Genomic DNA, 14,183 nt, shown 5'->3' with positions numbered 1-14,183 from the left:
ATTATACATAGTTCCATTATGCACCTTAATTAGCAATGTGGAGGACAACCACTCATCTGCTATCCAGAAAACAGGTAAAATAAACTTCCTGAGCAGTATAAGAAAACTTGGACCAACAGCTATGGTGGTCCACAAGAAGGTAAGTTACTAGGGTAAAAGTCTAAGCTTAGAATGCCTAACCACACATGCACACTCTAAAGCCTCCAACAGGGTAAGAGTAGATGTCAAGGTCAGTGAGATGCCGCCCATGTCATACCATTATTATAAGGATACAAAGAAATTTCCAAGTTCCCCCACCCACCCCCACCAGGAAAAAACATCCCAGAGAGACAGCCATCATAATACGTTAACGTGGATAAAATAAGTTAGTGGTACACTTGTTCTGGTAAAATCAGTACACACAGTTATTGTAAAGCATCAGAAAATTAACAATAAGAGCACAAAAACGTAATCAGAAACTGTACTGGTAGATGAGATCCAACCACAAGTATATTACTTTTTAATACCAAAATAATAGGTGGCTTGGTTAAGAACAAGGTTGGTGCACCCATGCACCCCCCCCCCCTTTTTTTTTTTATACGCCACAGACTGTGCCATGGTTCTAGACCTGAAGAAGTCTCATTACACAGAGGTCTGGAAAGCATCACAACATAGCTCAGTGCCTGAATTTCACATTTTAGGCGCTAGCCCTGCAGTTTTTTTTATTCCAGCGACGGTGTTTAAAGTTGCTGCTGAGGATACACTGATTTAGATAACTATTATGTAGAGACTAGCTCAAGCAGATGTTTTCGAAGTCACTGAAAAAACAAATATCAATGGGGTACGGAATATCTCGATTTGAAAAAAAAAAAAAATTCAAATTAAACAAATAAAAATGCTAGTGAAAAAAAAAAGAGAAATTTTGACTTGCCTGTAAATTCCATATCTTGGCATACAGTTCAGGACACAGGCAAAGTTTTTACAGTAGGGATCGACCGATATTCACTTTTTTTGAAGTATCGTGCACAAACGTACCTGATATTACCAATATTGCAGGTACTGGACAGTCGGCTTTATTGTAATAACAACCAATGCGACTCAGCAGCCGCTCGGCTGTTATTACAAGCAGCGGGAGGGGACGTCCCCGCTCCCGCCGCTCTCCCATCCCACTGGGAGGCCACAGCAACCAGCCGGAACATCCGCCGGCTGGCCCGAAGACCCGAACAAAGCCGATGCTTCGTTCAGATCTCGGATCTAGTAACACCTCATGACATCACTTACCAGATTACTGGCATCTTAAAGGCGCAAGTTTTAAAAAAATACAAAGTATTCAAAAACACTGATCTTGACGTTTTGAATAATTTCAAATGCAGAGGTGGGGTTTGGGTTCCAATAGACCCCTGATCCCTCCATAAAGAGTACCTGTCACTGCCTATTACCGTCACAAGGAAGGTTTACATTCCTTTTGACAGCAATAACAGTGATTAAAAAAAAATTTACACAATATCGGCCTGAAAGGTGGTTGAAATATCGGAATCGTATCGGCACCAAAAAAATATTATCGGTCGATCCTTAATTTACAGACCCTGGGCTGTAGGCTTGTATGGACACTGGCAAAGCTTTGGGGACACACGCCGAAGCACTTCCCCTATACCCTACCCCATTCCAGTGAGTGTAAAAATATATAAAAAAGGCAAATCCAAATTCCTCTTATGTTACTCGCACAGTACAGGACACTGGCAAATAATTCATATATCCCAGGACATCCCCACACAATGAATGAGAAGGGTGGACAACTAGACAAGTAGGAAGGCTGGCCGCAGGCCAGCCTGAATTTGTAGGGGGAGGCTTGCCCTATAAATATCTGCCCCTATTCCTCCCTTTCCATCTGTGTTTCTCTTCCCGTTATCCCACCCACCCATTCCCTTTATTTTTACTTCTTCTTTATTTCCAATTACTTCTTGGGTATGCCCCCTTTAAGGCATACTGACCATGGCACACCCCAGGTCACTTTCCCACTTTCCTCCATTACATTTCCTTGGTTATCTTCAAGAGACTCCAAGTACAAATAGAAGGCTCAGAAGGAACCCAACTATAGTGTGCCGCTGCAAGAACCCTGCGGCCGAAAGCTGCATGCGCAGAGAGCTGGACATTTACCAGATAGAACCTTGAGAAGGTATGAACAAAGGACCAGCAGGCAGCCTTACACAGCTGGTCTCCTAAAGCCTAGTGTCAATATGCCCAGGAGACTTCCACCATTCTTGTGGAATGGGAGCGTAAATGCAGAGGAGATTTGTGCTTGGGAACATAAGCTCTAGCAATCAGATTTCCGATCCATCTCACGATGGAGGAACCAGGGTGTCCACTGTGACATCCTAAGAACAGGACAACCAAGGCATACATCTGTATGATCAAAGTTATAGCTTTGAGGTAGACTCTAATGTCTCTGACAATGTCCAGGCAATGAAGAAAGATTTCCGTCAGATGCTTTGGAACAGGGCATATTCCTCCTCATTGAGTTGGAATACTGATACCACCTTAAGAAGAATAAGACAACCTTGTCTGTATGAAGTATAAAGAATGGCTCTTTACAGAAGAGGGCTCAGAGACACATATGACAGACATGATAGCAAGCAAAAAAATCTACTTTGTGGGAAAGATCTTCTAAGGGAATATCCTGGTTGGATCCAAAGGGTGGTTTCTGAGGGACAGACAGAACCAAGCCAAATTGAGGTCCCAAGGAAGCAAAGGGGAGTACTTAATGTGAGGTAGACCTTTAGCCAAGGTTCACACTAACAGTGGGATTGAAATCGTGCAAGTTCAGCTGAACGCGTACAATTTCATTCCCGCATGTCAGTCCGACTTCGGGGGGGGATTTCAGAGACATCTGTGCGGGTTCCTGCACAGATGTCTATACAAATCGCACCCCAAAGTTGCCAAAAGTAGTACAGAAACTACTTTTGGGAACCGGTGCGGCATCGCACCAATTCGGACGGTGCCATTGCCGGCAATAGCCGCCGATTTGGCATGCATGTGGTCAAGTGGGCACTTTTCTCCACGTATGGTGTACCTGTCCTGTAGTACTCCACTTTTGGACCGACATTTACTAGATGCTCTCCAAACTTTCAGATACTCCAGGCCCTTTTCAGCTCAATATGCTCTTTTAAAACTTAGGTCCCCAGGCATAGATAAGCACACTTTTAAAACAATAGGTACATGTCTTTACAGCAGCAACAGATGATTCTTAACCACTTCCCATCCCGGCAAATTCTGACATTTCTCCCCTACATGTAAAATGTATCATTTTTTTGCTAGAAAATTAAATAGAACCCCCAAACATTATATATGTTTTTTCAGCAAAGACCCTAGAGAATACAATGGAGGTGGTTGAAACTTTTTATCTCGCACGGTATTTGCGCAGCAATTTTTCTAACACGTTTTTTTTGGAAAAAAATAGTTTCATGCTTTAAAAAAAAAAAAAAACATTAAAGTTAGCACAATTTTTTTGCATAATGTGAAAGATGAAGTTACGCAGAGTAAATAGATACCTAACATGTCATGCTTCAAAATTGCACACGTTCGTTACAGTGGAGGTCTAGGGCTAGAATTATTGCTCTCGCTCTAACGTTCACGGCGATACCTCACATGTGTGGTTTGAACACCATTTTCATACGTGGGCGAGCCTTATGTATGCGTTCGCTTCTATGTGCGAGCACACGGGGACAGGGACACTTTAAATATTTTTTTTTTATTGTTAATTTTACTTTGCTTCTTTTAGTTTGACACTTTAAAAATTTTGATCACTTTTATTCCTATTACAAGGAATGTAAACATCCCTTGTAATAGGAATATGGCATGATCGGTCCTCTTTACAATGAGATATGGGGTCAAAAAGACCCCACATCTCACCTCTAGGCTGGGAAGCCTGAAATTAAAAAAAAAAAAAAAAATTAAGATCTTGGCTTCCTACCTGAGGCGGTGCCATTCATTTGCATGCAGAGGCTGGGCGTGACGTCATAACATCGCGCCTGGCCTCCAAACGATCATAGAGACTCCGGCGACCATCTGGTCCTCCGGAAATCTCTGTGATCACCATCCGGGGCCGGTGGATCCTGTCTTCGACTCACCGTTGGAACCAGTGAGTCGGTAGAAGCAACAGAGGGCAGCGGGAGGGGCGTCCCCTCTCGCCGCCCGTAAGAAGGATCAATCGGCGGAACAGCCGCTATGATCATTCTTATGGTGTAGGGAATCGCCGCCGGAAAAAGCCAATATCTGAATGATGCATGCCCATTCAGATATACCCGCACAAAGTCAAGGACGTCATATGACGTACCTTGGGCGGGAAGAGGCTAGGGTCTGGAAAATGCCCACCCTCTCTGAGTTAAACCAAGTCCAGGATTAACACAGCCCCCCCTGCATTAAAAAATACAAATGAAACTCACTGATAAAATAGAGAAGATCCAGGCCCCCTGGCGGACCTGGACACCTTTCTATCTCCCTGCAGGATTTGATCAAGAATTTCTGTCCCTTTGAGACTGAAAGCAGATCTAACCATCATTTCCCTCCCACCCATCTATTAGTACCACTTACCGGTATATCCCACCACCTATTCGTACCACTTATTTTTTATTCAGGCTCCACCCCCCACCCTTTTCCTTTTCCTTTCCCCTCATTACCCATTTCCTTCTACTTACACCCTAATCTCAATTACCATCTATCCAACCCTTCCACTAGAATCATCATCTTTATTGCTTAAACTGACCCAATTTGATCCACTTATCTAATGTGGATTCTTTGTATCATGTTTTACAGACCTGTTATCCTAGATGGTCAGGTTTATGTTTACTTTCATGTCTTATAACAGGGGTGTCTAACCTGTGGCCCAACACAAAATCAAACTTTTTAAAAATTTTGAATTTATTTTGGAATTTGTTAAAATGCGTATACACTCAGCGAACACATTTGGTTGAAGACAAATTTGACAGCGTCTCTTAACTGGACTTTTATCTTCCCAAAGAAAAATATCCCAGTCTTCATGCCTTATTTATGTGATCAGTTTTCAACAACACCTATTTAGCACCCCCAGCTGTGTTACTAGAGTACTAGCAGGGCTAATGTAGGTAAATTCAAGCTTGGCAGGCAGCCAAGTCTGTGTGTTCTCTGGGTCAGGTTTGAGGGACTCGGGGAGGGCTGGATGACCCACAGGCAGCATTTCTGAAACCTCACCCACTTCTGGAACTTGCTGGAAACTTACAGAAGAATGGGCATGGAGGTAAGAAAGAGCTGCCTGGAGTATTTTGAGGGGCCTGACCAATCCCCAACAGATGGGTTGGCAGGGGGCACGCCCCCTAAAATACTAAAGGTCAGCCCGGCTGGGGCAGTGGAGTTCAGGAGGAAGCTGGAGATGGAGTGTTAGGCTGTTGGTGGCCCTTGACGGTAGCTCGCTAGTCTGGGGGGTGACCTCGGGCCTGGGCTCAGGTGTGGAAGGGACCCTCTTCACAACACACAGAGGTGTCCTGACTAGGGTTGCCACCTGTCCATGATTCACCCAGACAGTCCAGGTTTGGAATCATGTATCCAGGTTTCAGGCAGTCTGAAACCCGGACAGGATTCAAAACCTGGACTCTCCGGGTGATTTCTGGACAGGTGGCAACCCTACGTTAAAAAAAAAAAATTGCCTATAGTGTTCGGGTCTGGCTTGAAGAAAACCCTAGTCTTGACCAAAGGCACGGGAGCAAGTGGAGAATACTGCCGGGCAAATCTCCAGGGAGGAGTAAGACAGACAGGTGGTCTGGTGAGTCATACAGTCGGAGAGGACCAAGAGGCAGGCCTTCCACCATTTTTTTGTTTTTATACACCCCCCCTTCTTTTTGTATAGATTGCAATTTTGTCACTGTATATATCCCCCAGTGTGCCTCCGGCTTCTGGGGGCATTTATATTGCCTGGTCTCGCTGGTCTTCACCGGGTGCATTAACATCATTGTGAGCATCAGTTCTCTTTGGATCCTTGGATGGACATCACTGATTGGTTTTAACTATTTTGTGGCTGTCACATGTGTTTTCACAAATTTTGTCAACATGTAAGTTTAATTTTCCACAAATGACATTAGGAACAAAGAGTGGATGTATTTATTTTGTGATTTATTCATTCTTTGTTCATTCTTTGTTCATTTTATTATAGAAGTAATCCGTTCTAGTAATATAGTTACATAGTAGGTGAGGTCGAAAAAAGACACAAGTCCATCAAGTCCAACCTGTGTGTGTGATTATATGTCAGTATTAATTTGTGTATCCCTGTATGTTGCGGTTGTTCAGGTGCTTATCTAATAGTTTCTTAAAACTATCGATGCCCCCCGCTGAGACCACCACCTGTGGAATCGAATTACACATCCTTGCCGCTTTTACTGTAAAGAACCCTCTACATAGTTTAAGGTTAAACCGCTTTTCTTCTAATTTTATTGATTGGCCACAAGTCTTGTTAAACTCCCTTCCGCAAAAAAGTTGTATCCCTATTGTGGGGTCACCAGTATGGTATTTGTATATTGAAATCATATCCCCTCTCAAGCGTCTCTTCTCCAGAGAGAATAAGTTCAGTGCTCGCAACCTTTCCTCATAATCAATATCCTCCAGACCCTTTATTAGCTTTGTTGCCCTTCTTTGTACTCGATTCATTTCCAGTACATCCTTCCTGAGGACTGGTGCCCAGAACTGGACAGCATACTCTAGGTGCGGCCGGACAAGAGTCTTGCAAAGCAGGAGATTTATCATTTTATCTCTGGAATTAATCCCCTTTAATGCATGCCAATATTCTGTTTGCTTTGTTAGCAGCAGCTTGGCATTGCATGCCATTGCTGAGCCTATCATCTACTAGGACCCCCAGGTCCTTTTCCATCCTAGATTCCCCCAGAGGTTCTCCCCCCAGTGTATAGATTGCATTCCTATTTTTGAAACCCAAATGCATTATTTTACATTTTTCTACATTGAACCTCATTTGCCATGTAGTTGCCCACCCCATTAATTTGTTCAGATCTTTTTGCAAGGTTTCCACATCCTGCGGAGAAGTTGTTGCCCTGCTTTGCTTAGTATCGTCCGCAAATACAGAGATTGAACTGTTTACCCCATCCTCCAGGTCGTTTATGAACAAATTAAACAGGATTGGTCCCAGCACAGAACCCTGGGGGACCCCACTACCCACCCCTGACCATTCCGAGTACTCCCCATTAACACCACCCTCTGAACTCGCCCTTGTAGCCAGTTTTCAATCCATGTACTCATCCTATGGTCCATGCCAACAGATCTGATTTTGTACAGTAAACGTTTATGGGGAACTGTGTCAAATGCTTTTGGAAAATCCAAAATCCCCTCCAAGAATTTACATACTAGGCTAACTGGTCTGTAATTTCCAGGGATGCATTTTGGGCCCTTTTTAAATATTGGTGCTACATTGGCTTTTCTCCAATCAGCTGGTACCATTCCAGTCAGTAGACTGTCAGTAAAAATTAGGAACAATGGTCTGGCAAATACTAGACTGAGTTCCCCAAGTACCCTCGGGTGCACGCCATGCTTTATTAATGTTTAGTGTCCCAAGTCTAACTTTCATTCTGTCCTCTGTTAACCATGGAGGTGCTTCTTGTGATGTGTCATGAGGATAAACACTGCAGTTTTGGTTACTGAAGCCCCTCGATTCCCTCGTGAAGACTGAAGAGAAAAATAAATTCAATACCTTGCCCATATCCCCAATCCTTTGTAACCAGATGTCCTTCCTCATTCTTTATGGGGGCCAATATGGTCTGTCCTCCCTTTTTTACTGTTTACATTTTGCTCTCCTCCGCTATGTGTCTTTCATGTTCTATCTTAACCGTCCTTATTGTACCCTTACATTTCTTGTTGCATTCTTTATAAATTCTGAATGCTGATGATGATCCCTCAACCTTGTATTTTTTGAAGGTCTTCTCCTTTGCTTTTATATACATTTTTACATTGGAGTTAAGCCATCCAGGACTTTTGTTTGCTCTTTTAAATGTATTACCTAATGGGATGCATTGGCTAATGACCTTATTTAATATGCTCTTAAAGCAAACCCATCTCTCCTCCGTGTTCTTTGTTCCTAAGATTTTATCCCAATTTATACCTTCCAGCAATGTTTGTAGTTCAGGGAAGTTGGCCCTCTTGAAATTCAGTGTCTTTGTATTCCCCTTATGTTTCCTATTTGTGTGATTTATACTGAAGCCAATTGACCTGTGATCGCGGTTACCTAAATTGCCCCGTATTTCCACATCCGTGATCAGGTCTGTATTGTTGGTAATCAGTAGATCCAGTAACGCTTTATTTCTACTTGCCTTAGATGAATGCGTGGTTCCGTCCGCCCAGGCTATGTCTGGATAATTAAAATCCCCCATTATGATAACACTTCCCATCCTTGTTGCTAATCCAAATTGTGATAGGAGATCTGTCCCCCCCCCCCTTCCTCCCTCAGGTTAGGGGGCCTATAGCATACTTCCAGTATTATTTTCCCCTTAGCTTGATCCCTTTGGAGCTCTACCCATAAGGATTCCACCTCCTCCCTAGCTCCCTTAGTGATGTCATCTCTCACATTCACTTGTACATTATTCTTGATATATAGGCATACCCCTCCCCCTTTTTTACCCTCTATCCTTGCGATAAAGGGTATACCTTTAAATGGGTGCCAGCCAATCATAAGAGCTGTTGAACCAGGTCTCTGAAATTCCCACAAAATCCAAATCCTCCTCGTACAACAGTATCTCTAGTTCACCCATCTTGTCTGCCAGGCTCCTGGCATTGGTGAACATGCCACGTAGTTTAGACCGGTCGCATATTATCCTCTTATTGGGTGTTCCGAGATTGCAACTAGGACTTGCTACTATACTTACCTTGGGTTTATGTGCTTTGGTCAACCTACCACTAATGCCCCCAATACTACCCTCTGGAATATGCTCCGGACTATCTCTACCTCTGGACCCTCCCCCCCATCGCCTAGTTTAAAAACCCCTCTAACTTTTTGGCCATCTTCATTCCCAGCTGATCTGCACCCTCCTCATTTAGGTGCAGTCCATCCCTTCTATAGTACTGGTTATCGATTGAGAAGTCGGCCCAGTCCTCCAGGAACTCAAACCCCTCCTTACCACACCAGCTCTTCAGCCACTTGTTTACTTCCCTAATCCCCCCCTGCCTTTCTGGTGTGGCTCGATGTACCGGTAGTATTCCTGAGAATACTACCTTGGAGGTCCTTTTCCTCAATTTAGCTCCCAAGTCCCTAAAATTGTTCTTTAGGACACTCCATCTGCCTCTGACTTTATCATTGGTGCCAACGTGCACCATGACAGCTGGGTCTTCCCCAGCCCCTCCCAGTAATCTGTTCACCAGATCCGTGATGTGCCGAACCCAAGCACCCGGTAGACAACATACAGTTCGGCACTTCAGGTCTTTGTTACAGATTGGCCTCTCTGTCCTTCTAAGAATTAAGTCCCCTACCACCAGAATCTGTTTTTTCTTTCCCTTCGCTCCCCCCCCCCACTCTCACTGGAGGAGTTCTTCCCCCGGAAGCTAGGAGAGTACCTCAGCTCCAGCAGTGCTGGTCACTGACTGATTTTACCAGTGTCACTCAATGGAGCGTACTTATTGGGATGCTCTAGCCCTTGATCGGCCTCCCTGGCACTTCCCCCTCTACCCTTTCTGATTGTCACCCATCTACTCTTTCCTAGTGCCTGCACCTCTTTGTCTCCACCCGCCTCTGTGCTGGCCCCTGCCGACACCTGCCATGTACGTTCCTGGCTCTCCTTTAGTATGGAGGGACATCTCAGTGCTGACAGTTGCTTTTGCAGGTTCAGAACCTGGGCTTCCAAGGAAACAATGTGCTTACATTTTGCACAGCAGTATTCAACCTCGATCAGATTATCAAGGAACGCATACATGCCGCAAGATGTGCAACGAGTCGCCTCTCCACACCCGCCAGGCATCGTACCTATTAAATTTAATGAGGATTGGGGATTATACCCTGTCCAAATTATCTAACTAGCTTCCTGACACTAATACTCAACAAGACAATACACAGGTACTCAACAAGATAATACACGCGTCAGTGTTGTCTGTGGGCATCCTGCCATGGTGCTCTCTTCACGGTAGTACAGGGACCTCTTTAGAACTCCATTTTCTCTGCTGTTTTGTCATTTTTTGTGTTGACATTTATGCTTACCAGCCACTATTGTTGCTCCTTTTTAACTCATTGTTAAATAAAAATTTGTATACATTTTATATACTTTTTCCTTTTTTGTTTATGATATATCAAATATTTGGGCCACTTTAAGTTAAGGGAGAGTTTTCTCCATTGCCTGAGAGGACTGGAAGAGAGCAGTCTGGGATGAATGCAGAGTCAGTATGGGAGGACTGTGGAGTCTTAGCCAGGAGGGCTATAAAAAGGGGCAGCTGCAGCCAGGTGGGCTGACAGTGCCTGAGGAGGTGGTGCTCTGATTAGTAGCCAAAGGAGGAGGACACCTGGGCACTAGGACTGTGCTACACAAACAAGGGGCCCGCGGTCCTTGCCTGTAAAGGGCATTTGCTACTGGTCTGACTGAGCTTTGTTTTTGCACATTTGCACGATAATGCACAAAAGCATATACGTGTAAATACATGCAAATACATACAAAAGAAAAAAGAAAGTCTGAAAAAGTAGATGCTTAAACAGGAGTATCATGTGCAAAAGGACTTATAGTAAAAAAAAAAATTACAAAAAATTAAGTTTTATTACTCAGGTACATTTTCTAGATCAGTGATCGTTAATTTGTGATCTGCCCGACTTTTTATGGTCACTTCCTGTCCCAAAGACATTGTCTATTCTATAAAGTTGTCACCAGAAGACACACCCATTGCACAATTTCCCTTCTTTTCACGTTGCAGTGACAACTGTAAAAGTTTGGATTTCTTATCACTTTCTGTCCCAGTGACAACGGGAGAATGAAAGCTCCTCAGTAGGGCAGAAACAAATACCTGACAGAGGTTTTTGTGCTCCCTCAGCCAGCTAAGATAAAAAAAAAAAAAAAAAAAAAAAAAAAAAAAAAGAGTTCTGGCTACAGATAGACGTTTAGCTCAACCAAATAAGATGATTAAAATCAAATGTACTGGTATGGTATTAAAGATGTTCATCGGTCCTATGGGATTGTAGTGAATTTTATCTATCTCTCTGTAATGCTGCTGGATGTCTTTTTGGGTTTTATGTGCCTGGAATTTATGTACTGTATGTACCCAATGACATGCAATGTCAAACGTTTTTGTTTTGTTTTCTTTAATGCATGATGTATTATCAATCCTTTAATAGAGCAATCCTGATTGTTTAAAAAAAATAAAAAATAAAAGATGATTGAAGATCTGGCACTCAGCCCATGGGCGTGGCATTAGACCTCGGTCTACTCAGTTATATAAGAGTCTGCTAAAGTCACTGGGAGACCCATAAAGAAACTGGGAATCCTTATCAATATAACCTTCATTATGAAAAATACATGAAAGTTTAGTGTATGACCCTGGTTCCTTAGTTTGAAAATGTTCTGGATTTCATCTTGCTTACCTTGCTGTTCTTGTAGAGAGTCAAAAGCACAGCATAGCCCCCTGACCTTTTCTGAGGCACATATTCCCGCTGCTTTTTTCCATCTGTCTTTTTCTTTTTCTAAAATCACAAAATGCAGAAGAAACTCATTTTTTGTCATTGTACCTGTAAAGACACTGCTTTGAGCAAGTATTTTCAGATAGGCTTAATTTATTCCAATGATATGAGCTGGGGGAGAGGATAAATATTGGGTTGACCTTTTAGACAGATCTAGAGGGATTCTTCCCATGCAGGCCTTTGCCTGCAAATGATATAACTGTGGAATGTCCATGCCTGCTAGGCCTTTGTCTGGGAGAGGAAGGCAGAGTGTGGGGACATTTTTTCTCCCAGGGGCCTGAACCTGGGATCAGTAGGAATCCAAACTGGCCTGTGGCTGAGGCTAGGGAACCAGAGGCTGACCTGTGGCAAAGGTTTAAGAATCGAATGAGTTCCAAACTCGCTTGTGGCAGAGGCATAGGAAACAGTTGGGTGCAGCTACAAGGAAGGTCACCATTGAGGAGGCAGGAGAGCCTGTTAAAGCAGTATTAAACCCCCAAAATACTTTTAATATATTGAAGATTACTAATTCTTACATTTGGTGGCAGCCTTAGTTTTCTTTCTTCTAACCCCTTTCCCATGGGTTTTAATCCGATTGTCTAAAGATCCAACACAATTTCACTGTCAAAATGTGAACATAACCTGAACAGGTATGAGTGTCACAAAGGTGGCATCTGTCAGCTCCATTTCAACAGGAGATCTGTTCCCGGACAGATGCCTTTTGAAAGAATCCTTAGGCTTTTTTTCCTTTATTTTCATCTGATGACCTGGCCAGTGAAGTTGGTCATACACTAGTAGATTTTAGAATTAATTGTTGCACAAAAATTAGCAAAATTTTAAAATTCTTAGTACATTTAATGACTCAACAAATATAATTCAAAAGAACTTCAAAATCTAGTTTGCTTTAAACATTTGATTTTTAAATGAATGGACTTTACCAAATTAAATTGTTCCACAACTATACAACTGTATAGCCAGTATCCTTACTTTAACAGACCAAGTTGTCCAGCAAAAGTGTCAGTTAATGGGTTAAGACAAATTATTTAACACTGATAGGGGTTGGATTTTTTAAATTTATGTAAAAGCTTTATCCAAAAAAAAAAAAAAAATGTTTTATTTTAACTTTTTTTAAAAGTGCAACTGGAAAATATTCACAGCGCTTCACTTTTTACACATTTTGTTATGTTACGACCTTATTCCAAAATGAAAAAATATATATATCACACGTACATAAGTATTCACAGCCTTTGCCATGACACTCAAAATTGAGCTCAGGTGCATCCTGTTTGAACTGATCATCCATGACATGTTTCTACAACTTGATTGGAGTCCACCTGTGGTAAATTCAGTTGATTGGACATGATTTGGAAAGACACACAACTGTCTATATAAGGTCTCAAAATTAACAGTGCATGTCAGAGTACAAACCAAGCCATGCAGTCCAAAGAATTGTCTGCAGACCTGTGAGACAGGATTGTATAGAGATACAGATCTGGGGAAGGGTACAGAAACATTTCTGCAGCATTGAAGGTCCCAATGAGCACAGTGGCCTCCATCATCCAGAAATGGAAGAAGTTTGGAACCACAGGACTCTTCCTAGAGCGGGCCGCCCGGACAAACTGAGAAATCAGGGGAGAAGGGCCTTAGTCAGGAAGGTGACCAAGAACCCAATGGTCACTCTGGCTGAGCTCCAGCGTTTCTCTGTGAAGAGAGGAGAACCTTCCAGAAGAACACATATCTCTGCAGCACTCCACCAATCTGGCCTGTATGATAGAATGACCAGACGGAAGTCATTCCTCAGTATAAGGCACAAGACAGCCTGCCTGGACTTTGCCAAAAGGCACCTGAAGGACTCTCAGACCATGAGAAAAAAAAAGGGCAGTTTCCAGCACCAATGCATGTGCGAATTCCTCGCTCAGGTGTGACGCCTCCCCCTCACCGCGAATGCCAGCGTAACGCTGGGAGTCACCTGTGGTCATACTGTTGGTATATACACCACCCATTCTAAGACATCACACTCTCCCATGGTCCTTTTCCTCTCCTCTGTTTGCGGGGTCACTCTGCACTCGGACCTTAGTTGTATCATCCAACATGAGGTACTTTATCTGATAAATTTTGTTCATGTTGTTTTACTGCTTTTCCCTGGTCTGTAATGATGGCTATGGGTAATTTATCTAACTACCTACCAAGTCAGAGGACCCATTTGTCCTCTGACTTGATGACCATTGTAGCAGAGCATCCCAGAGAGAGCTGGGAAAAGTCCTATTCGGGGTTTATACATCTCCCAGGCTCCTCTCATGCACGTTCAGGGATCTCTGATCCATGACCCAGTTCTCGTCTTGGTCCTCTCCACCAGGCTAATTTAAACTCACCTGAGACAGACAGCCAGTGCTCTTGGCCTGGGAACCTCAGACAACGTCTGTCTAGGAGAGCAACATGCTAGTAAAAGATATTAAGCTGTGTATGTGGAAGCTGACAAGCGGTAGGCTTGCTCAGCCTGGTAGTTAGGATCTGTAAATATTGTATAGTTAGTGCCGAGACACGGCTAGGT

At 43.2% G+C, this 14,183-nt stretch overlaps 1 protein-coding gene across 8 annotated transcripts in view; it reads right to left on the bottom strand.

Annotated features, from left to right (window-relative positions):
- The window catches only part of MUS81 (MUS81 structure-specific endonuclease subunit), a 293,609-nt gene that overhangs the window by 149,592 nt on the left and 129,834 nt on the right, over positions 1-14,183 (bottom strand). For all 8 annotated transcript variants that reach the window (XM_073605255.1, XM_073605253.1, XM_073605252.1 and 5 more), the window contains one exon: positions 11,558-11,656. In XM_073605255.1, the coding sequence (XP_073461356.1) occupies positions 11,558-11,656 (99 nt within the window). The remainder of the gene's footprint in view (positions 1-11,557; positions 11,657-14,183) is intronic.

Source organism: Aquarana catesbeiana, linkage group LG11 (genome assembly GCF_042186555.1).
Source record: "Aquarana catesbeiana isolate 2022-GZ linkage group LG11, ASM4218655v1, whole genome shotgun sequence".
Lineage (NCBI taxonomy): Eukaryota > Metazoa > Chordata > Amphibia > Anura > Ranidae > Aquarana > Aquarana catesbeiana.
This window is presented reverse-complemented; position numbering and strand designations above follow the sequence as displayed.